At 35.8% G+C, this 26,548-nt stretch overlaps 1 protein-coding gene across 3 annotated transcripts in view; it reads right to left on the reverse strand.

Annotated features, from left to right (window-relative positions):
* POLA1 (DNA polymerase alpha 1, catalytic subunit) overlaps nt 1-26,548 on the reverse strand; it is a 217,964-nt gene that overhangs the window by 108,352 nt on the left and 83,064 nt on the right. For all 3 annotated transcript variants that reach the window (XM_068917389.1, XM_068917406.1, XM_068917397.1), the window contains 6 exons: nt 24,870-25,075; nt 23,396-23,528; nt 21,043-21,174; nt 17,243-17,417; nt 9,142-9,323; nt 7,281-7,412 (listed from right to left, as the gene is read on the reverse strand). In XM_068917389.1, the coding sequence (XP_068773490.1) occupies nt 7,281-7,412; nt 9,142-9,323; nt 17,243-17,417; nt 21,043-21,174; nt 23,396-23,528; nt 24,870-25,075 (960 nt within the window). The remainder of the gene's footprint in view (nt 1-7,280; nt 7,413-9,141; nt 9,324-17,242; nt 17,418-21,042; nt 21,175-23,395; nt 23,529-24,869; nt 25,076-26,548) is intronic.

Below are 26,548 nucleotides of genomic sequence, written 5' to 3' on the forward strand. Positions count from 1 at the left end.
TGGCGCTTAAACAAAAGGCTTCAGGTAAGATGTTTTAACTTCTTAAAACCAATGTTGAAATTATCGTTAGCAACTCCTAAGAAAATATTTCTGATAATCCCATTATTTTTAAGGCCACAAATGTCAAATCAATTTATCTTTGTGGAAAGAAAGATGTCCAGGGAAAGTGTGGCCTCCTCAGGTTCAGAAATGAACTTTGATTCCCTGAGGGATGCAAGGTGAAACAGCTGTTTGGGAGCTGTAAGTATTGCTAGCTACTCACATATCAATCAGCATCAAGTATTCAAGATCAAAAGACAATTTTCTGTGTCATCTCCTAGCAGGCTGGTTATAACGTGTTCTCTAATACTAAAAGAGTTACCATACAGATAATATAGACTTAGTTTATTGTTTGAGATTTCACTCGTTTTTTGTTCCAAGTTAGACATAAGGCATTAACTGTATCAAAATTCAATGATAAATGGTGGTTTTAGACCTACTTTAAAATTTAATTTGTTTAGCTGGACTTCTGCTCCCTGTCATCTCTCAGATTAATTAGAGATTGGTGGGATCCTTTTCCATCCGAAATTGTATTCAAATTTTCATTAAACATAGCAAAATTCTATACAGACCTAAATGGGATACCTCAAAAACTACTATAAGAAGAATGATGAACATGAAAATTTGATCCTTTCATCATCAGTGATTTGTTATGCATCCTCTTGTGATTCATGATTTGTGTTACTAAAATAGCCTCAGAAAAAGTGAATCCCATAATGCTATATTACGTACACAGCACTTTGTCAATCCAAGGTATCAAAGGAGACCACGCTTGCTCACTGTTTCCAAAAGCATCTTGCTCAAAAACTATTGACGTAATTCTGGTGGACTTCTCCATAGGTTGCACAAATCCACCCAAGATTTTAAGCCCTTGCTACTGAATCTTACAACAGCTACTGCTACTAGTATGCTAAAGCTACATACTTTGCGGTTAATTCAAAGCTAACTCAGATACATACAGCTGCAACCACATCTCTACATTACAGCATAAACGCGCTCTACAATTGCTGTCCAAATTCATCATTGCTTCTGCTGGGGCAACAGATCAGTTTCAAAAGAGCATCTTCAAAGATAGTGCTTTCTGTAATCCTCTGAAGATAATAATGTCTTGCTATTAGAGTGATTCAATCACCTAAACATTACACACTTGGTGGCACACACAAGTTGCTAGTGGCACGCTTAGTTGCAGCAAGCCCCATTTCTTAGAACTTGTTTCAAGTGGTGGGCAGCCTGGAGAACCTTTTCTGCAATGAACAGATATCCCTAGTGTTCATTAAGAATCTTCTCTAGCACAGTACCCGACTGTAGACTCGGCACTCGAAAAGTCAACAGCAAACAGATACTACTCCCTTGCTGATGTTCCTTCACTCTCAATGGCTGAAATTCTGAGTGCACAGAGTCGCGCTCAGTTTTACTCAGCCATCAGTGAGATGGATGCATGTCCATCATGGCTAGTAAAATCCAATGAAAAGAGTTAAACCTTTTGTAAAGACATATTGATCACTACTTTGAAACACTTCGGTAAAAATCATATTGATGCTGTAAGTCTAAAACAAACAATTCCTCTATAGTAACTTCTCCATGACCTGCCCTGCAAAAGTGAATCAATTCTAGTTAATAGATGCTATGAATGCTGTCACAAATAACTGCTTACTCATCCCCAAAATGCACTATACATGGTGACCAAAGGTTATCTTCTATTATTCAGTAAGTGTAAATTACATCAGCAAAGACAGACATACACTGCTTTCACATAGTAGAATACTGACTACTGTTTCTTCAATAACTGACATATTTATAATTTCTCCTGGTTAATGAAAACATGGTTTTAAATACAACCCATTTGTCAGCCTTAATCAAGGAAAGAATAAGAAGAAGCTACTGCAGAGGGGAGGAGAAAAATCTTGAGAATCTGATGCCGGCTTCCCTTCCCTCTGTTGGGTCTCCCCTCTTCAGAGAAGCTGTGAAGGGAGCCACGTTAATCTTATCTTTCACTCCAATTGCTTTCCCTTCTGGCTTGACTTGGAAGCTTTCAATGTTAAGAACAAACGTCTCAGTTTTCATACATATAAATCAAAAGCACAGTGATGTAATTTCAAACTTGAAAAATACTCAGAAATGTATTTACACAAAGCACTTTTCAAAATAATCACTGGGCTTATTTGCAGAACATATTCTAGCAATCTGATTGTGCCTACCACCATCAACTGGTACCTCACCTCCTTGTTACTTTCTGCCTCTACATACTCTTCATCATGTGCCCATAAACCCCTAGTACACCAGCACAAAAGTATGTGAAATATTGAACTATTGCCATTACTAAGCACCTTTCCCTCACTCTAAAGAAGCCTCTTATCCCAACATAACCACCAAACAAAAGAGCTTCCAACTCATGACTGTTTGCAAAAGCATGATTACAAAAGTCATCACCGTCATTTACAATCATATTTTCACCTGTTCATGTGGTGTACACCTGTGGGTTGTTGGCAATACACTTGATTGCAGTGTGGGAGATTCCAGGTTCACAACCAACCCTGCTATCTTTGCTCTGTTAAGCAAATGCGCCATGCTATCCCAAAACCTATGTGAATTTTATTGCCTCTTAAAATATTACCTTGCTTACAAATCTTTTACCTTTTTAAATGCACAAAATACTAATGCAAAACCCAAGAATATATGCAATAACATAAGAGCTGTGTGTGTGTGTGTGTGTGTGTGTGTGTGTGTAAAATAATTCAAAGATATTGAACTAGCATACCAACATGCTTTTATACTGCGACCTAATGTGCAAGCAGTAGACCACTCCACCACAGGTAAGAAATGAGAAATTTTGAGGGCTATTGAACACTGAATTTTCGCAGCAGAACACTACAAAGTTATTTAGCAGTGTTCAATAGCCTTCAAACCCACTTCTGCCTATGGGTTAGAGTTGACCAGCAGAAAAAGACCGTAAAATAAAAACATAGCATAATACAGGCTGGAGAGATATTTGCGCAAATTTTTTATCCCTTTTAAGTTCTGCATCATTTTATGCATTTTTAAAAATATGAACAGGACTAAAGATGTCATATGTTACTAACCAAAGAGCATATAAAAAGCGCCTATATAAAAACAAGTTTTCGCCTACAGAGATACTACTAATGCCACAGGCATATATTTGAAAAGACGACAAAAGATGGTGATTCACGGACAACAGCTTCACAGTCTAACGAATTTAGTACGAATTTTGATATTGCTCAAATGATATACACAATATAGGTTATCTTTAATTCAGCTCTTTTTAAGTTGGTAACCTTCCCATCTCAACCGCTGAGTAAGATATGAGATTCATTTTTATGGATGTCAACACTGATGTTTACAGGGCTTTTTAAAAATACGATCTCTCAGTTGGCAGTTATTTACCAAACTCCCAAAAATGAGTATTTGAGTATTCAAGCTGGAAACGTAAAACAATTTCCATCATAATGATTAGATACTGTTACTTTACGAGAAACAGCACCACCCTTAGCATAAAAGTTGGCCAGTTTTTTCATTTATGCTTGCGTGTTTCAGCCTTCCTGCATTCTCTAGCGTGGATGTTTCATTGATGGCTGAGGGTAACACTTCAAAAATGAACTAGCTAAACAAACTTCCCAGCAGCACTTGACAGAGCTACACCTATTCTTCCCCATTTCCAAAGCAGTACAGAATTAATTACCAGTTCTATGGATCTATTGTAAGTATAATAGACTAAAGAGCTATCACAGACACATTTATTGTAAAAGCACAATCCCAAGAGTGTCTAGTAGAGGGCCAAAACGATTAACACAAATGCTTTGTCAGATCAAAGATAAAACCTGCACCGCCCAATTGAGGAATGAATTAGAACAGTGGGTTATCTTTCAAATTAACCAGGGCAGTTAGTGAGGAAAATTTCATGAAAGTGTAATTCTTAGCCTTTGTGAATCCACACAGCAGGCATTCTGCCAGCTGACAAGATGATGAAATTTTCATGCTTAAAAAAGCCCTCTTCATTTCCCAATTTAGATTAGCTAGCATTTCTTTCTCTTTTCATCTATTTGCTCTTCTGAAGCAGAATTAAAAAAAAAAAAAAAACCACAAGATGAATCTTTCAAAGAATAATGCATCTCTGAGAAGAATTAAAATCTTTGCATGTCATTTTTTAGATTACTTAATATATTTACAGTTAGGAGTAAGATTATCAAAACTGATACATGTTAATACTACTAAGAAATTCATAACTGCTGGAGCAACGGTAGGTATGTTTTACAAGAAAGATATAAAACATTCCATGTTTAATGGGGAGAAGACGATCGGAGGAACAGAAAATTTTATGCAAAGGTGAGTAATTTACAAAAACAATGGGATTGTAGTAGGCTTGCAAAATTCTACTTACGCACTTATGCATGCATCTTTTTAAAGTAAGAAAGCAAATCATCATTACATTTATTTATCTATCAGCTTCACACGCCAAAAATGGCAAGTAGATTTTATACTATATTTAGATTTTATCACATTTTTTCTCCCCTCTCATAAATTTACATGGCTATATATAAAAGCATTTCAATAGATTAAAGGAAACAACATGCAGTGCTCTTACTCACTTAAAGCCTGATTCAAAGAATATCGAAAAAAGTAAACCCACTCATTTCAGTGAGCTCTGGATCAGGTCAAAAGGCTCTTGATAAAGCTATAGGTAAAAATAAAAGGCATCTCACTATTTAAAAATATATATATTTTCATAAATATGCTTTTGCATTATGTGCCATTTGAGCTATATACAAATAATAGTAATATCTAAAACAGAAATCAAAACAAATGGAGTGACATAAACTTAAATGATTTATTTGCCTATTTTAAATTGATAGTTCTGTGCCTTTTAGATGCAACCACTAGAACAGCAGACTGCTAAACAAAAATCTCAAAGTTTCACAAAGGTTTTGCTCAGACAACTTTTTGCATACTACTTCTGGGCATGTTGTTATAGCTTATGGGATTATATACATATTAGTGCAAACACTCATTTGATGAATTTGAACTCCAGCTGTTAATACAACCACTACAGGGGCTTGATGAAAGGAATAAACTGAAACTCACAGCACCTGCTTTTCTAAGAGCTAACAGGACAAAGTTTTCTCATCCAACTCACTGGAAAGCTCTTTTTCTAAATGAAAATTATTGTCCCATTCAGAAGTTACTTCTGACAATAAAATAATCTACCATTTCCAGAACTTGAACGTATTCCACAATCAAAAAGTAATTTTAAACCTTATTATTTTAAACTAACCACATTGAAACTTACTTCTCAGTACTAAAAACATAACCATGTTTATAATGCTTTCACTTACAAGGACAAATAAATTCCTTTGGAAGGACAAATAATTATCCTATATACCCTATAATAAGATATTTAATAGATTTTTAACACAATGCAAACCAAACTACAATGTTCAATATTCAAACCTTTCACAGTTTGATTCATAGCTTGGTCCTATTAAAAAATGGAGAAGTCAGTAAAATATTACACCACCTTTATCGGTAATAATAATTTTTCCTGTCCTCAAATGCATCTTCCTTCATTCACTAAGTTTACTATTGCTCATCTGATGCACATAATGTTTTCTAGCTCTTTATAGGCCAAAAATTACTTAACACTTGGCATTGTACATTAACTTTCCTAGGTTTTATGTATACACATTATGATAATTAGAAGCAACTTTCACACGGAAGTAATTTGTCTCAGTATACTACCCTGATATAGAATATACACGTTACACTAAACAATGTAATAGCATAGTAAAATCATTTGACTGATAATTTTTAAGATGCATTTTGAAATAGAGTAACATAAGATATCACATTTTGGTCACTTTACCTGCACAAGCCATCTAGCTTAAACTTTAATGCAAAGGAACAATATCTTGCCTTGTAAAGCACTGTCTGAATTTAAATAGCCTAGGCTAAAGTTTTGTGCTCCTTCTGAAGCAAAGGTCTTCAAAAGATGTATTTACAGATTCAGAAGCTACCACATTCCCAGAAAAGAGCTTAGAAAACATTTACCTATAGTTGCAAGAAAAGTTAATATAGAAGAAAAAAAAAACACACAATGCACACTTAATATTAAACCATAATTAAACTCATTAGGACAAATTATTAGAAATGTAGCTCTCTGCAAAATATACTTCGTAATACTTAAGAAAATGAACTATGAATAAAGAAAGCTATTCATTTACAGGTCAAATTTTCAAAAACAATTTAATTTTTGATGTATATCCAAGACCTTGATGTCAGACGTTCTGACCACCCAATACTACCACTTCCTTCAAAACTGATGTCTGACAACCAGAGAGCTGTGAAAACAGGCCCTCCATTAGATGACCAAAAACCTAAAGCACCTCATGGGATGAAGGAAATCTATGAAAATTTAACCAAAACGGCTAGCTGCCATTTCACAAAATATGAAGCCTTCAGCACATTAGAGATGCAAGCTCTATTAATACAACTGAAAAATAAATAGATTTTTTCCTAACAGTCACCATTTAGAACAGTGCAAAGATGGGATTTTCAGATACTACATATATTTCATCCACAATGCCATACAACTCCAGGATCTACTGTTGGCATTTTGTATTTCTTGCACTTTCCGAATATAAAAGTTCTGTACCAAATTAATTAACTACTCATCTTTCCGCTCTGGTTCTTCTTCCTCCCAACCTTCATGAAGAAAGATTCATAAGATTTTCACCTGTTGTCCTCCATAAATGACTTTTTCTTTTTAAATTTTAAAGATAACTAGGCCCATTTTTTCTTTTCACAACATAATGCAACACAAGTCAATTTGGACTTGAATAAGAGAATCAGATTTAAATTACATAAGAAAATGGTATCTGCATACTTGATAGGCTTCACAGATTTTCTCAAAAGCAGTAAGATAATCAAGTATCTGAACTTCTTCCTTTAAAAATCTGGAAAAGAGAGATCTACTACATCTGTAATAATGCTGACAAAAACAGGTATAAAAATTTATATGCATATGACTATCTTGACATGAGACTGATCTGAAAAAATAAGCGTTCCAAATTAGTATTTTAAAAGTATTGATTGATAGTTGATTTTCATGAAGTTCGGTATTGCCACTGATGCTGCTGTTTTGTACTATTCAGGATGTATCATGACAGTCATAAACACCGCACCCCTTGGAAAATTCAATTCATGTTACAGAATATTTTCTCAATACTTACATTGTAATATTTTCTTAGGTATCGCCTAATATCCAGCAGTAATTTGTTGTTCATTTGAACCACATAGCTGAAAGGAGGCTCTTCACATTCACTCTTACTGCACCTTTGCAAACTGGGTTCAATAAACCGCCCCTAAAAATAGAAGTTTAGAAACAGTACATCATGACAGCAGATGATGACAGCTGAGTTACCACAGAAGTTTCTGTATGAAGTACCTGCACAGACATGGTACACAATTTTTAAAAAGAATAGTTTTAAAGTCTTTTTTTCCGGTTAAATTTCTAAAACCTGGGCCTTCTTTCTTCCCACCACAGTTGGCCACACATCCATAAAGACCTCTCTAATACAACACACAGTTTTTCCATTCTCATCTTATTGAAAAGTCTTTTGGAGAACACGCTTCTTCATCTGCCACAAAACAGATCATGCCACATATGATGTTGAAAAAAAGATTAATCTATGGACAAGCCACTGCCTGCCAAACAGCACAACACTGGTTTATTGTTTTATCAAGGACACAAAAGTTTTGCCCAAGTTGACTGATCAGAACACTGAAATCAATCTTACAGGTATCAATTAAGAAATTACCAACAGTGCTACATATACACACCTCATTAAACAAGAATAAGGTGGTACTATTTTATTTTCCCCAAGTGCAAAGAATAGCTTTTAAAAGTTTATCCATCTCATTGACCTGAAACCGTCAGAATGCCTGAAATTAAAACTCCAGTTCCTAGAAGTAATGTGTGAATAGCTAAAATTAAGTGGGCAGACTTCGCATTAAAGTAACATCCTGTTAGGTTGGATGGTTACAAAAATTTTACAAAATTATTTTTCTAGTTAAGGCTTAACACCTAAGCTTTTCTGATCCATCTTGGCTTAACCCCCAACACAACACTAAAAATTCCAGGTGGAAGAGATTTTTTTTTTCTTTAAAAAAAAAAAAAAAGAGTTTGACATCCACTTCTTTACAGCTAGCCCATCTGCAATTTGTCAAGCCTCTGAGCAATTAACTAGCTTATTTACAGCTGTAATGAACAAAAGTCAAGGATTTACGAAGTATTGCTCGATCTGTGTCTGTCTTTTCCTCTTACTTGCTTCCAAAGACTGCTTTATTTTGATTCAAAAAAATGTGAAACATCTGCTGTTTGTCCAAATTAACTTAAAATAATTACTTTTAATTTAGATAAAAGATTTATTTGCTTTCATTTTCAAGGTTTTCACTACTCTGAAGCTTGCTAATTTGCCAATGACTAATACATGCATAACATCGCTGTAGAGTTAAATACTTGGCCTTATTTCAAGTTGTGATCCAAGGTCAGAGATACATTTTTTGGCAGAACTTCCCAACAAGAATGTACCCCTATGACTTTTTATGTTCAATATACAAAGACAGAAGGAAAGATAACGCAGAAAAACTTTTCCGTCAAGAATGGAAGTGGGATGTAAAAGGATAAACATAAATTTTAAAAACGTTCTGTTGCAATTAACATGATTTAGGATAAGAAATTGCTATTGCTATAAGGAGGTTTCATTAAACAGAGAACTGCAAGTTACTAAGGTGTTAAGATAAGGATTCCTTAAAAGTTACAGTAACAATCATTCACGAAAGTGGGCAAAGAGATTAATGAAGCAAGATAATCTCACATGTTCTCCTGGAGTACAGTGTTCCCAAACGAAATGGGAAAAACATCTCAGCACTGTCCTATCAGCAAATTTCTGTTCCAAAGTGATAAATAACAGGACTCCAACAATATGGTATCTCCTCCTGCATCATACAAATCCCATCTAAAAAGCTCTCTTTTCTACAAGTATTTTCCCCCTCACTGATGAGCAGAAGAGAGTCATAAAAGAAACTAACCGAACCATCGAAGACATTGTCATAAATATTCTCTGTTCCACATTTGGGGCAGCGAAACTTGAATCTTTCACAATCCCTATATTTCTCCTCATCAGTGAGCTGAGCTGGGCCACCAAGCAAGGCATCATTCTCCTCATCTTTTTGGTAATGGTGATGGACTCTGAATTGGGAGGGATCCAGTCCTGTCAATAAGGAATAAAAATTTCAAATACTAAAAGGTCAACCATGCAAGTAGGCTTACTTTTTATAGGCTTGGTAAAGCAGATGTTAAAAGTTACAAAATGCAAATTCAGAAGCTAAAAATCTATCCTTAGGAAAAAAAAAAACTTTATAAAACACATAGACATTTTACAATTTTTAACCACAAATGAAGGTTCACGAAACATGAAGAAATTGTCTACTTATTTTCTTACACAAGATTGCTTTATAAATAAAATAAGCACATTGCATTATCATGGGAGTATGCAACAGAACATTTTGTTTCTGAGGAAACCACTCCTAACGGATGGCTCTGTTGTTATTTTCTTCTTAAGTTTCATTGAAAATATTTCAATAAAAATGTGCATCATTATTAAGAAACAGTCTTTAAATCAAAATGGCACCATTAAAACTGAAAACAGAGAATAAAAACCCCATTAAAGAAACGCGGGTGCACTGCTATTACCAACTCCTTCAAGTCCGTCTAGAACTGCCAACTCTGATTTCAATGCAGTGGTCGATTTCATTTTGGCTCAGTGGTTAACAGCATGGAGGTTTCAATCTAATGCAGTGGTTAAAATTCAGCAGCAGCATTTAAAACAACAGTGCTGCAGACAAAACGCTTTATTTTTCATTGCCTGAACTGCAGAATTTAAACAAATAAATATACAAAAGCAATTCTAAAAATACCGATTCAACCGCAAATAAATAAATAAGCAAGCAAGCGCGCACAGAGTTCACTGCCCGAGGAACAAGACTGCCAAAGTAAACTTGAGAAAAATCCACATTTGCCTTTGTCCTGTTCAACCTTTCAAAAGTCCATTTATTCGATTCATAATTTTTTCAAACTTGAAAAAATAGCAATTCTAGAAAAAATATAATCTAAAGGGCATATACAGGAAAATGTTTAGAAAACTATGGTTTATATTATTATTAATAGGAAAAAGATCAAAGGGAAGCACTGAGAAATTTCTTTTAACAAGGACTCATTAAGCCAAGTAAAAGATTACCATGTATCATCCTACATCACGTGTAAACTTCAACAGATGCAACAATCACTACAGAAAAAAATTGGAAAAAAAATTATAAATGGAAAGTGGAGCAAGATGCTAAAATGCTTCCTAACCTTACCATTCAGTACTGAGAGACCTAAAGAAAATGTATGGGAACAAAATTCAGTCAGTCTATTTAAATATTATCATATCCACAAATCAATTATGTTATACAAGCAGACAAAGGCTTTCTTTACAGAAAAGGTTTGATATTTGTGGTTTTATTATCACTATTCTGAATTGCTATTTTACAAGCATGAAACAAAACAAATTCAAGGAATAGAAAGAAAGAAAAAGTTTTACTGGTTTTTGATAAAATAGGATTTTCACTAAAACATAATCACTCTTTCCAATTTTAATTTCATCAAAAGAAAGAAATATCAATGCATAAGGGTCACATTCTATCTCAAAGAGCTTCTTAAACTTTTAATACCATTTTCCTCTATTCATTAAAAAGAGGAGCAAGCAAAACAAAAATCATCCTAATAGCATACTGTATACTCTAATACATACAGCGCCCTAAAAAAAGATTCTGTGCTTGGGGGGTGAAATTTGGAGGGGAAAAAAATGGTTGGTAATATATTTGATCTTTAAAAAAAAAAAACCAAAAAGTACATTCTGCAACAAACACAGAGTAGGTGAAAGTTTTAGGAAGGGGACTTGACTGTTGTTTAATATTAAGATTGTTGCAAAATGGGAAAGACCAAAAATCATCTGAAATATGCAATAGGTTGGATCCAAGACAGTAATGGTAAATACAGACATTCTCACTTCAGTACAAGGTCAGAAGTGGAATAAAAAAAAAAAAATCACTGCAACTTTATCATACAGATCCTATTAAATGCTCAGTTAGAAATCTTGTTTCCCAAAAGACAGTAGAGCAAAATATTTCACTAAATGAAAGATAAAGGAGGTGTATTTTGTCTTTCAGTCAACTGTAGTTTTCCACTGTTCAGTCAAAAATGGTGAGAGCAAACAAGCACATGGATATTTGGTAGTAATTTAACAGAAAAGAAGTATTTCTCTGTTAGTAGAATCTAAACCACACCTATCAGAACTTTCTTAGCTCTTCTGCCTGGAGAAAATGACTTGAAAAATATTGTGATGATTCAAGTGTACACCTAACTTTTGGTGTGCAAACAGCCCCAGCGAATTCAAAGGGACTACAACTCAGGCTTTTAAAGCACATGCCTACCTTAATTATCTGGTGGAACTGGGATCTATTTTATCTATTATGTCCTTTCAGGGATAGTTAGTTGGTTCAGTTAATCCATTTTAGCACACCAACTTGTATCCTCTTGCAACAGGTCATGATGGTCACACTACCCTATTTGGTAAACAAAACAGGGAATATCTAATGGATGGAAATAAAAATGTTTTTTGCAATTTTCAAAAAATGAATAGGATGAGACTTTAAGCAATTAACTTCTTTGAACGCTTAGTTTTTACATGACATTGAGAAAAATCAAAGGGACTTTAGACTTACTCAAATACAAAACACTTTTGGGACTATTATTAAATTATCTGCACACAGGCTTTCCAACCTCACAAAAATTGCCAAGCTGCATGCATGACAAAGGAAAAAAAAAGCATAAAAATTAAAAAAAAAAATGCAGATCAAGTTGCCATGATAGAAATAAGTAATAAAAGAAAGTTCCAGATGTTGTTCCTGATCGTTGCAATACGATAGCATTTATTAACTAGCAAGCAAAGATGTCGTTTAAGAAACTGAAAAAGGCAAAATATATTTTACTATTGACAGTATTTTCAAATCAAAAATTCTGCAGATTTTTTTTTTTTTTTTTTTTTGGAATTTCCACTCTCTGCTGCTCCTGCGCTCTGTCAAGATAATAAAAGGAGTGCTGAACAGGAAGCAAAGAATCACAAAGCTTCAGCTTTCAGGGAAACATTTGGGAAAGTGCTCTCAGATTTACTGACTTCCGCAGACTATTTAACTGAGCCTGGGTTTTGTTTCTGGTTCTTGTACTCTAAATGCAGGTTAGTCTGAACGCAGGCTCTCCTCGAAGGTATACGAGCTAACAAGTTTCTCTGCTTCTACCTTGGCTCATTTGAGATGTTGGGGAGACAAAGGAAAAGAGTGTCTGGTGCTGCCACCTAGAGGTGAAGGCTGCGCATTGCTATCAAAATCCTGAGCAACACAAATAGAAACCTACGTCAAGCGTCCAGCTCCGCACATCCTGTAACTATTCAAGTCCCACTGTCTACATCCCCAAATCACGAACTATGAATTTTATTCAGGACTATAAAACGAGCGAAAAAGGCATTTTCAATCGGAAAACACATGCTTTTATTTTTTCTCAGGTTTGCAGGAAACAGATCCTGCTGTATTTCAAAGCTAGGTCACTTTTTGAACAGGAGTCTCAAAAGGACTTCTTGGACATGGGACCAATTGAACGTTAACGTGGTGAATTAGGTAAGTAAATAGTCGATCGACCAGGTCACTAACACTGAAACAAACGTAGGGTCAACTTCCAACAAACATTTCCACGCACAGTTAAGATTAGCTCAAGACAACAGTATTTTATTTTATTTAGACATATTACCAACACAAAAAAAAAAAAAAAAGCTTTTTAAGAAGAGGACAACTTGCTCCCTAAAAAAAATCCAGCCTCTAAAGCCGTCATTAAAGCAAAACCTGCACTGTTAAAAAATTCTGATTGCAAGTCCCACCGCAGGGGTTGCACTTCCCCTTGCAGTGAAGAGATCCCTTCTCTTTCGAGCATCTGCAGAGATGTACCTGCAGGCTTTCATCTCACATTTCTCATCCAGTCACGGCAGTCAGGACATTTTAGAATATCTGCTCAGTAAAGCACACATATAACACAGCTTAGCAAGGCTGAGTTTCTCCATAGGCCTAGAGCACCTCAAAAAAAAATCCAGTCAGATGGCAAACATGAAAATTCATATGTTTCGGAGTGTATTACTGTACTGTCAAGGACTTTCACCTTTTCTTTAATCTTCAATTCCATCACTCTGTTCTCTCTTCACTGCATGAGAGGAGTAATAAAAAAACCCCAAAGGAACCTTATGTAATTCTCACATGCCATGAGGAGACCGCAGCTATTCCAGTTTCTGTAAGAGGAGTTAGTAAGGGTAACTGCTAAATATTAAAGGCACCAATTAAATGGCTAAGGAAAAAAAAAAAAAAAGTAGTATCTTTAAGGTGGTGGAGGATTTCCTTACCAAAGGCATCGACAGGCAGATTCTGGCAGCAAGGAGGGACTGGTATTGGGAAGTACAATGACACGGTTGATGAGGAACCCAGACTAGCTCCCAAAAATTAGATAATCTTCCTAAGAAATGCCTAAATGTCAAACAATTTACAGAGCACCAACAGCACACCCATCTACAAAGCACTAGCACCTCTCTTTCAGGAGATCATGGCACAGTCTAGGATAAAACTTATTTTCTGCAGCCAGTATCTTCCTCAATTTATAGGAAAAGATGTTATATGGTAACAACTACAAAAATCCCACGGTTAAATGACCCTGCCTCCATGGTGCTTAGATATATTTGAGAATACAGGAAAAAAAATAGAGGATGTGACGGGGCAGGGGGGGGAAACACAACAGGGAGTAGCATATATAGACCAACAACAGACAGGAACAAAAAACTTACTTCAATATATTAAAATAAGTGTTTTGCAATATAGTTCTTTTTGTTTAAAAAAATACAGGTAGTTTCAGGATGAAGCAAGGCCTCCAAACACTTACGATCCGATTTATTGACTGCACATCTTAGTATCACAAACCTTGACAAGCCTCATTTTGTCACTATTTTTCCCCTCAAGAACTTAAAGACAAAAGAGAATGAATGAAAAAACACGCCTGTGAGGTCCTCCTTTTTAGGAGCAATGAATTTTCATCTCTCAAAGGCCAGACAGACTTCCTACAAAGTCCAAAGACAAAAGAATTTTCAGCTTGACTCTGTGGTGAATAAATGTGATATTTAAAGAGTTCTCTGCAATTTTTAGGCGCAGTTATTTGCTTTTTTTCTTCAGCGTCTAAAATAGATTAGTTAAAATAATTTGCTTTGAGCTCAGACAAGAGGGGGAAAAAAAAAAGCTTTTGCTCATTTTAATATAAGCCAAGCTTTGCCAAGCTTTGCTCCCAGCCAAGCTTTGCTCCCAGAGTTCAATTTTATCTGCTCAGACTACTGGGATGACATGTTAATGAAACATTCACCTAATAAAGGAGATTCTGTTAAATATACAACTTATGGTTCTTTCTAGAACCACTCTCCCTATATAGACATACACTCCACAGAACAAAATAAATCAGATCAGACAGAGGAAGACGCTATCAATGAGGAAGCAACCAAGTATGATAATTCTGATATCCTTCCGAACAGAAGCTTTCTTCTTCAAAATGGAAAATATCCTCTTTTTTAAGAGGACAGGAAAAACAACAGGGATTTGGCTGTGTAACATGAAGAAAACACTAAACAAAAAAGCTTAACTTAATAACACAGGATAATTTTCTTGTTTGTTTTAGAGCGATGGGCTCAGACATCTTGTACACTTAAAGCTATTTTCAGTTCCTTAGAGACAAATATATTTGACTACCCTCCCAATATTGTTTTTAAAAAATCATAAAATAACTTAACATGCAACAATTCACATACAATTCTGATTAAATGTACAACAATAACATTTTAAATATAATGGAAGTTTTGAAAAAGACATGACTACTAGCAAACTCGATTTAAACATTCTCAAGGAAACAAAGGTGGAGAAGGAGGTAACGTTTTCATAGCATAGCAAGGTCAAACTGAACATATTTCAGATCTAAGATTGTAACAGACACATATAGGTTTTCAGACTAACTGAAAACTATACTATTAATAAGCTCTCAGCCGCATAATGCTATTATAGACCAAAAAAGAAATTTTCACCTTGAATGCACTGCATGGCAAAAAGTGGCAAAGGCAATTGCAAACAGTGAATGCTACCAAGCAGCATACAGCTCTTAAGATTTAGGCACTTAATTTAGATGCCTGGACGGAGCTAGTCTTTTCTGAAAATCTGACCTGTTGTGAATGAGGAACCACTCTGAATTCTACAAAACTAAATCTTTGCAAGAAATCAATTAGCTTCAGAAATCTTAAGCCTTTTACCTAAACAAATTACAAGTTTACCTCCATTTCAAACTGCTTCATCTAAACCAAGAGCACTAGACTTTTGGTTTGAAGTGCCCCATAGTCCACTTTGACATCAATGGAAGGCTGTACACTGAGGCCAGGCCACATAACCAGAATGACTTGCACGGTCAGTCCGTGTATGCAGGCAGGGCTGACACCTCCTCAAAGCACCCAAGTTCTTGGGCACACATGGCAACCACCAGTGCCTCCAAGAAATATCCTTGCAGCCATGCAGCCACATCTGTGCTCACCCTCTCACAACAAGCAAAGCTCTCCTCCGTTACTTTTTTTTTTTTTTTTTTTTTTTTTTTTTACAGTGAACCTGGTACAGAGATGGCAGAAGCTGCACATTACACAAACTGTCTTGGGGGATAAGGATCTTTCATGGCAATCACCCTTCTCGAGAAGGAACAAGACAGGAACTTACACCTGCACGCATTTTAAGTGCAAACTGTGCGCCCATCATGAATCGAACCTTTGGCCCACATGAACCATTCTGCCAGGTTGCACACTGCCTGATTGTTTAAAACAATTAACTCCTGGGTCTTGGCCAACACCCACACACAAAATGCTGCCGTCTAACTCTTCTTCTAAGCATTCCGAAGTTTCTGAACAAAAGCATTTCTGCAAGTCTGCACTCCTATGGACATGCATATAGCATCGAAATAGCAGCTGATTAAGCGGACACCATGCAACTCCAACATATATTTTCTGGGGGAGAAGACAGTCTTGTCAAGAATTCAGCAACCAGCAAGATTAACAATGTTTTCCATGTCCATGGGTAACACAATTTTAAGAAGTAAGCGACTAGATTTGGGATACAGATCATAAAATTTCTGTTCATCAAAAAGATCGTGTCTGATGACCATTTTCAGGGAAGAAACAATACTGAAGCAAATTACAGACATGGCATGGTATTTTCAGAGAAAGAGCCCGACCCTGAACCTTTTAAAAATTCTCAGGACCTATACTTCTTTCCAGAAAAGAAGCCTAAGGAATGGGGAAGACATGGAGAAACTCAGAGTTGGGTAGAAAAATCTCTAATTCTAATTCCTTTGGCACTCTCTAAAAAGTAAAAACAACACTAAGAGCATTTCCACACTGCTCATTTGAATAAAAACTTGTTTAATAAAAACTGGCAATTCTGTGGCCACCAGCAGTACTTACATTTTCATAGCACTTCCTCTGCCTTTTTTCTCTGGCCATTTCCCTACCCCACATGGAGGAAGGAAGACCCATTACTAAGGCTTTTATGTTTTCATTATCTAGGAGGTCAATTCTAGAAATAAAAACTCGTTGCTTACATACCACTAAAAATCTGTACCCTTTCACTATGACTGTTTTCTCTCTGGGAAGATGCTAGAGACCGTATACTCCAGGACTACACGGCACTTCAATAACTTAAGACATGCAAGCAGCACTGTCATTTGTGAACAGGAATTTTTCCAAACTCTGAACGAGGTTTCAAAGGTTAAGCTCATCTTAATGAGCACCTTCTGAAAAGTGTTATTCTGCTAAAGTCATATAAATAAACGTACCATCCAAGCTGCTTTCTACAGACTATGTAACACAAGTTATCCTTCATTCTAGGAGGACTGACTTTGGGAAGCATTTTTGTTAAGAGAAGTGCATTAAAGTTTCTCATTTTGTCTCTTGGAACTCTTTAAACAAACTGAATTTAGAATACTTACCTAACCATGTTGCAATAAGTACAGAATCAATTCCCTCTATAGGCTCACATATTCTAGCGACTACTGGATGTATTTGCTGTGACAGGTAGTATTGAGTATCAATAGTAAGATTATCTTGTTTTTGCAACTGTTCTGGAGCATATGCTCGCTGGCTGGCACTCAGATTTGATCCATCCTAAGAACGGAGACACAAAACAAAGTGTGAAAAAAGTAAAATCCACATTCAGTCTATACAAAGGATTAGGCTTCAAGTATCATGCATTATTTTAACGCAAAGTTGTTACACAATTGCTCTCTCTTGGTTGATTTATCATGCATCCAATACAAATTCAACAGTAGTAAAAAAAAAAAAAAAATTGTATTGCTGTTGCTGGCATCAACTAGCAAGTTCAAGAATGTAAATCCAGCTTGTATTATTGCAGCCTACATGTGCAAATCAGTAAGAGTAGACAGAGTAAACAGTCCCATCTGTCAATTCTGAAATGCACAAAGAAAACGCATTGTAACTATCAGCCCAGCTAAAAATATGCAGAGGGCATGCATTTTAGATTCACTTTGTATTAAACTAACATTATCATTTTATACAACAAGCAAATTCCAAGTCCGGGATATCAAAACTGTATCTGCTCTGCAAGGAAATTGGTATGCTGAGATTCTATAAAAAAAACAAATAAAATGAACAGTCAGAGGGAGCAGACCAGCAGTCATTGGCGTGCAAACAAATGACAGAGACAATATTATCAATTTGAAGGAGTGAAAACACTGAAAGAAATACTTAGTGACCTCATGAGTCACAAGAGGAACACCACTCCGACGCTCAGAGTATACATCAAATTCTTCTCCAACAGAAAGAGGAAGAATAGGAGAAAATGATTCACTTAGAGTAGGTAATACTTAATTTAAAATGAAAATAGTGTTAATGAAGGAATTAAGTTTCAGCTCTAGGCAGACTGTATTCTTCTGGAAAACATAACTCATTAAATCTGTAGAGCGTTATGCCCCGTCCACAACTATACTAGGAAATTTTATTTTCAATGTTTGTCAAACTTGAAAGTAGTAGTTCAACAAGCTTTCAGTGACAGAAGTAAGCCTTAACTCGGTGTGGGGTGGGAGGAGGAAGAATCAGAATAAATTTTTTCCTAAGTACAGGGCGATTTTTTGCCTTTTTTAAGGCAAAATAAAACCCATATGCATTGGCATATAGCACATTCATTCTTCAGTTTAAGATGAGATACTGGCTTCAACAGGGTCAGCAACCATGTACTGAAAACCCATCACTAATAAAGACAGACTACATGCCATTGGTCCCTCCTACTCCTTTCATACAACTTAGTATTCAGAACAAAATTAATTTAGGACTATTCAGCTCAGCCAGCTGCTTTGCAAAAATAATTGCAATGCAACTCCTTCAGCTTCCTTCTTTCAACAAGTACATTCTTCTCTTGTATTGTGTTATTGCTCAGCCATACCCATTGCCCAACTCTCATAAGTCTTGGCAGTTTCCTCATGCCAGGCTAAGAATTCCAGATTACATAAAAAAGAACAATACATTTCAGTATTTAAAAGATGAAGGAGTTGAAGCAGCGGTCCACTGCAGATGTTACCAAGTCCATCAGATTGGCATAAGACATCCCCTGGTCCATCTAATCCACCCTACACTTACTTTTTATAGCAAATCCAAACTATAGTATATATTTTTGAGATAATGATATATAAATTGTTCATGTCTGTACTTGTTACAAAGTTATGCGTGTTTCAAAAAATGTTTAAAAAAATTTAAAAGACAATCACATCAAACATACAAAAATCAAGCAACAGAATTTTTAGAATATCCATGGCTTTTTTCTTCTGAGCATCTCTCTGCTGCGAAACGGCAGATAATGTGGTCGCGTATTCCACATATGTCATCTGTGTTCTTTCCATTCCTTTAATACACACAATAGACAGTGCTAGCTGAGGAAGAATGCTAAATACTTCCCATCCTTATCGGCAGAATTTAGCCTGCCTGCCTTTAAACAGGCAGGGACACAGCAATTTAGTTTTAGGCCATGTTCTTTTAGAACAAACTGCTAAACATTAAGCAGATGTCAAACACACGGTATGGTAACTCAGAACACTGCACTGATATTGAACGAAACAAAAAGGTTTCTTGATTTTACCATAACAACTGTATTTTCCAGGACAAGTAAAGTTTACCAACAGGCAGAGAAGTTTGCAGGAGAAAAAGCTGGCTCACCGAAGCTTCATTTAGTGGAAAGTAACCTCAGGATAATTCCACAACAGTTCCCTACAGAACTTCATCAGGTGAACACACCAGCAGAAAGAAAGCAAGCCTGTTTGACGAACAGAAAGCCGCTGCTGACAAAAAAAAAACTTGCCATCAAAAAGCAAACTCAAAACCTTTTCCAGCTACTTCTACGTGGTCCTAAACGAGCTTTCATCAACTGGATGGCAGAAACTTTCCTGAGGAGTTTATACTCCTTAAATTTAAACTTTCCTTGACTTTATATTCAAGATCAGAGTAATGAAAGCATTGCGGAGCGATGGCTGGAAAGAAGCAGTCAACTCATCAATAATGAAAGGAGAATATGCTAAAGGATAATAAGATATGTGGCTTTGTGCTGTGAGTTATGCTTCATGCAGATGGGTGCTGCAATCCCTTCCCACTTACATGTAGTGTGGCATGTTCCTCCCTCTCAATCACACCTCCAAAACACGCTTATACCACGTTCATAACTGCATTTTTGAACACCTTCTAGCAACTTAGTTTCAGAGTAAAGCAATGTGACTACAAATCAAAGAGACTCTCCTCCCGAGACTCAGAGTACGTGCTCAGTACTGTCTCAGTGTTATATTTAAGGGGTTTCTTGTTGGGATATTTTGTCGGGAGGGCGAAGGAGTACCTCGGCAAAGGGCTAGAGACTGAATTCTATTCTGATCCAGCTTACATTTTGGGGGAAGAAAAACAAACCAAAAACCCCAAGGATATCACGCTGAATACTTACCAGCAGAACATGAATCAGTAATAGAGGGCTGTAGCCAGAAACATTTCTCAGATGTACCAACAAGAAAGTTTCAGTTAAATTTGTAAAACTGTTTAAAATCCATATCTGACACTGACACAGTACATTTACATAACATATGCAATTTGTGTGCAAAGAAAGCACACAAAATTGACAGTGCAAAAAAAAAAAAAAAAGGAAAACATGTCTCAGTGCAAGAGGTACAAAGAAAAGCAACCACTTTGCTGTTCCAACTGTCGCTAAGATTACATCATTTACCCAAGTTTTAAAAGCATTTACAAGATAAACAAAAACCTGAAAACAGAAGGCTCCTCAAATTCTCCAGTCTAGCAGACAGAAGTACTGCCAGATCCAATGACTAGGAATTCAAAATACGCATGCTGAGACTGGAAAGAACAATGACAGCATATAACCGCGAAATAGCTTTCCAAGAAGGACAGTTTCTTCATCACTAGAACTTTTTTCTCTTTAAAAATTAGGATCAGATATTTTCTTTAAACATAATTTCCAGTTCCCAAAAGAAATTAATTCAGCAAAATTGTATCGGTTACTGTATGGGAATGGTTAGACAAGCCAAGTAGATCACAGTGATCCTTTCTGGCCCTGTAAAACTCTTGTGAATTTAGTACAGAAGGCTGACTATTTTAAAATACAGCATAATCTCATTGCAAAGAGATATCAAAACTTTTTTTTTTTTTTTAAAGGAGCTGAGTTGCCTTTCTTTGCCATCTCTCAAAACAATACCTAGTATTTAGCTATAAACAAACACATTTTTACCTGACAAATGATATATGACACTGTATCTCCTGCCTTCACCTTTCGGCCTCCTTGAGAGTTTATCCACATGGCAACATGCACATGTGGCAAGCTTTTTTTGTCAGGATAATCCTGTGGATCTTTTGTCAATGCCTAAGAGATCAAAGGAGAAAAACAGACAAATAACTCAGAGAAAACTATTTTACTTAGGTGATAGACAACTGAGAACAGAAGAAGACAAGATTACATAGTAGCTGTCTTCATCCATCTACTATTCGCAAGAATATTTGCGACATGACAAAAATAAGACGTACAAATTGTAATAAATGTATTTCCCAGACATTAAGTCCTAGGTACCAGTTCTTCGTACTCTTTAAATATTATTACTAATAAAATGAGAGGAGGCTTTTCCAATTACTGCCTGAAAAATGTCACAACAAAAAACATAGTAGGCTGTAACAAAAAACATCATAGGCTGTAACAGTTACAGATATATTGTAACTGTTTAAAAATTAAAATAAACTGAAGCTGGAAATACTAAGGAAAACATAGAAATACAGCCAGAACTTACTCCCCGTATCCCTGCACACGTTCAGGTCATAAAGCAGATCTGAATATCAAGTAGTTAAGTGTATTTAATAAGCTGTGTTGCAAGAGGATACATCTGGATTTAAATATTTCCCATATATTCCATATACGGAGATTTCACAATAAATTCTTTCCTTTCCATACCGTAAAGTGCTATTTTGAAATATTTGTCATCATTCTAATTCTTAAAAACAACTTAATAGTGAAACAAAATTTTAGGATTTCCAAAGTAGTAAAACACAGGAATATTCAGCATTTAAAATGAAAACTACTCCATATGTATGTTTTACTGAGATACTAAGTACTGTTAGAATATTTACACTCAGAACAGTCTTTAAGAAATGGATGACTAAATTTTTAAATAGGCTGCAAAAATCCCTAATTACTCTAACACTGATAATGACAACCTGAAGATATTTCTTAACTGAACCATTAATGCAGTCTTAAAAAACAGACAGACGGCTGGCCCGCAACAGAAAGAGACTACGGATGGAAAAAAATTATGAAAATCTCTTCCATTAGAAGAGTGAGAGGGTCCATATAGTATACACTCTACTGATGAAACACCCCTAGCCGGCTAGGGGGTGGAATTGAAGACCAAAATATAGGATTCACTGAGGATTCACTAAAAACTAACTAAAAACAGAATCCTGTTTCCTAAAGCTCCTGTAGATGAAGCAGATTATTTTACTTCTTACTGTAGGAAAGTCTTGAAGAAATAAATAAAAAACAACAACCTTTTGTATGCGTTTCCAAAAAAAACAAAAAACAAAAAACAAAGCAACATAAAAAACTAACAACAATATTTTGACTCTTTCCCATTGTACTCTTCAGTTTAAGTGTTCACAACCAAGAACATAAAATAAAGATTTGGAGAAAACTTTTCCTAGAAACAGAACGCGAGCTATCAAAGAATCATTAAAATAGAAAAAATAGAAAATCAGGAGATTTTCTATTTCCTGCTCTCAGGAGGAGAGCAGGATTGGGCGAGACACAAACTCACTACTCTGAGAAAGCAAGACTGGCCTCCATCTCCACAAGGTATCTTTATTCTTATTGTAAGATCCTTGCAGTTTGTTCCATGTTATTCAGTATCTAATAAACTAAAATGCTGGACTGGATGATTTTAGGCACTGTCAGAACAGAAATGATTAATTTTCTTTTCATTAGGATTACATAAAGTCAAGTGAACGCATAAAACAATACTGAACTGGCACCCAGGAGTAAACATCCGTGAAAAAGGAAAACAGTATAAATGTGATAGCAATGTTGTTTAAAATAGGGGAGGAGTTTGGGTTTTTTTTAATTCCCGTATCAAACAAGAAATAAACCCCCTTCAAAAGGTACAATAAACATAGAAAAATCAGATTGAGGTAATTCTATGAAGAGCTGAACATTGCTAAAGAGGACCTTCCAGAAGGGAACATAATAATGAATACATATGCAAATTATGGTTTGGGGTTTTGGGGGGGGGGAATTATTTAATAATTATTCCCACATGGGAATTATTTGCCACCTATCCACTCCTGGTAGTTCATGTTTAAATATGTTGACTGCTGATCAGTTCTTTTTAGGAACAGTATCACTTTTCCAGGGTTGTTCCTAGATCACTGATAATAAAGGGACAAGAAGTCATAGTAGTATCTTCAAACATTCAAGGAAATTGTACATGATTAAATATCTTTAACCTGAATTCAGTGGAAGAATAAACAAAACACCACACAACACCTTTAAATACAGTAAATTTTGGAAAAGCAAAACTAGGAGATGGGAATAACACATTTACCTTGTTTATTTCAAACTGATTTACTGGGATCTGGCCACTGATCACGTTTTCTCCAATTTCTATTAGTCGTCTTTGAATATTTTCCACAATTATGTCTCGGGGCTGATCAGAAAGAATCTGACTAATGACATAGCTGAAAAAAGAGTTCAGAAATACAGAAAGCTTAAGAAACATAAAATAAAACCATTACAGTAAACACATTTGTGTCTTCTCCTGCGTTATCTCTAGAAACTAAAGAAACAACCTGAGGATGAAATCTAATTCAAAAGTTATAAAAATCTGCCAGGATATTTCATGTTGTGTTTGTTTATTTTTTAACCAGAAAGTAAATGACTGGAAATAGTTTTAATACTAAACAATGACTTGGAATTAATTCAACTTTTTTCTAATTTTTGCTCACATGTTACTTTGCCATTTATTATTCCGTAGCAGGTACCTAGGATTTATGGGGGAAGGAGGGAGGAGGAAGATACAAAGTTAAAGTAAGCAGTCTTGCCTATTTCTGTAAAATGTGGCTGGAAGGTCTGCCAGCTGCAGAAGAGTTAGTCACTAAAGAACACTCTCAAACATTTGTATAGCTTTAATTACTAATACATTCCTAACTTGGAAAAATTTGCTTCTATTATGATGCATCTTTTCTCGGAAAATGCAAATCTTTAAAGAACAGTAAACACGCGTGTGGTATATTATTGCAAATGCAAAGAAGTATCCATTTTGGGATACATTTGGACCACAATTTATTTAAGTTTAAATTTAAAAGAGGCTGCCATGTAATATAAATTTAGTCAGCCTCCAGATGACCACCTCTCCACCCACTCCAGTTTTCTTTCTCGAGTGCATTATCTCTGTTGAAGTTAAACATGAAAGCGCTCTGTGCAATGATAATTAATCAAATGATCATCAATTCAGTAGACTATCATCTTAATGAAATATCAGAAGGGCCTCATTTGAAAAATGGAAGAGAAAAGATCTTTGGGGAAGGGATCTTTTTCTCTTACAGTCTTCAGAATGCACCGAGTGTGCTTTCAGCTTTACTAGAGGATGCTCAGAGCTGACCGCTAGCTTCTTCACCCATCTCTGAAAAATGTGAACCTCTGACTCCAAGCACTGATAGAACCTATCACTCTTACAAGACTTCAGCTCTGGTTTATTAAATTGTGTATATAAATTGCTAAAAAAAAAAAAAAAATGCAAAGCTTAGAAGGAAGATATAAAAACAGACAGTGAAATTAGAAGCATTTGGACTTCCACAAGTACAATTTGTTACCAATGTCAGAAGGTAATGTTTAACACCTCTTACAAAAATCAGTTAGGATGCCCTAAAACTGATATTAGCTACCAATCTACACTGTTCAGGCATTATCTGTATATGCATGGCTGCATAACAGCCACATGATATCCAATGTTTATGAAGAGTGTACTGTTCAAAACAGAGACTGTGAGCAAAAAGGACAATCACCACAAAGAAACTCACTTTCCAGTTTCTTTTGCAAGATCACACCAGTCTCTTCGGACTATGTCCAATCCTTTCAGTTCCTGTTTAGTTACATATTTCCCATCTCCCGTTGGTTCCACTGTCAGAGCAGCATATTTCTTCTTCTTTAACAGTAGTAAGGACTTAAAGACTCCATCAATATCAATCTCCAACAATTTATAGAGCTTGTTCACTTCACTTTTGATCTGTCAACGCATGAGCATTAAAATAAAGTATAATGCCTTAATAATTATGGAAACATTTAACTTTCATCAAGAAGGCTGTCTTTCTGAAGTTTGAAACAAGAAATATAACATTATACACTGTGTGTTTACATATGCACTTTAAAAGTTCAGCAAATGTCATTAACAATACAATCAAGTACACAGTAGTGAGTACGAGCTACTTTTAAAGTTAAGGTTCTCCTATAGGCTTCTTCAGGATTTACAGTATGGTATATCCAATTCCCTAACAAGGTTAAGCAGAGCAGACAAACATGGGACTGAACAGGACCTTGCAGATCACTGACTCCAGCCCTTTTTTACCAAGGCAGCTGCTTCATCTAGCCTCTCACAGAAACTAAGCAAACGAGGGATTTCAGAGTAAGGATCCACTGAGTAGGAAGAGATAAAAGATGGTCACTTAGGCAGAAGACTGCTTTATAGAAAGTAGGTGCCTAGCAATTCTTCACAAAGTAAACTTAAAATGGCACTTTCTTTCCAGGGGGCAGGGTGAACTGTAACTACAACCCAGAGCTGCGTGTTTATGTCAGGCGAAAAAAAGTGCTCATACGTGCAAGCGTTTAGTTATACTCTCTCCCACAACATGCCTACGTTTTCTACAGCCTGATTCCTTTGAGAGGAAGTTGCTATTTCTCTACGCACAGGCCATGTCCTATCCACATACAAACGCTTGAAATGACACTCAAGATATCATCTTAGTACAGTAGCAAATGTAAAGCTGCTACACCTTTTTTACTTCTATCCCAAAAACACAGAAGAGTAACATCTCAAAACTGCATGTACCTTTACCAATAAACTCCCCGTTCTAGTATACAATGTCCCATGTATTGGCTTGACTAAAAGTTCCCCACCTCCATTTTACTTTCTTCATATATTTTTAAATTAATTTCTTCTACAGAAGATCTTCACATCGCTCAGTGCTCCTTTCCTTGTCCTCAGACTTCCTGTCCCATCTTCATGTGTTCTACCCCTCTCTCTCTTTCCTCTACCATTTTGTTTCCCTCTTGACTTTAGTATCTCCTTATTCATTTTCACTCCTTCCTTACTCTCAGTTCTCTTTCCTCAGACCACCAACCAGAACTATCTTCTTCCATCTCGCTGAAGCTTTACATAAATGAAAGTTCTTCAGTCACCTACTGCACACCTTCACCAAGGCAAGGGCAGTATTTCCAGCATAAAATCTCATTGTTTTTTAGTGTAGCTTTGGGGTCAATTTACCCGTTTTAAACAAAAACTTTCCTTTTGTATATGCACTTTAGACTTCCATTTTCTCAATCATACTTTCATTTTTCCTATTACAGGAACCTGCACTTCTAATACTCCGGGTCTATCCTTAGATTTTATCATCCCTTGCATAATTGTAAGTTATGAAGACATCATTAGACAATACTATTTTGCCAAGAGGTTCATATTCAGCTCATAAAACAAGAACAGCCA

This window comes from Struthio camelus, chromosome 1 (assembly GCF_040807025.1).
Source record: "Struthio camelus isolate bStrCam1 chromosome 1, bStrCam1.hap1, whole genome shotgun sequence".
NCBI classification, from domain to species: Eukaryota; Metazoa; Chordata; class Aves; order Struthioniformes; family Struthionidae; genus Struthio; species Struthio camelus.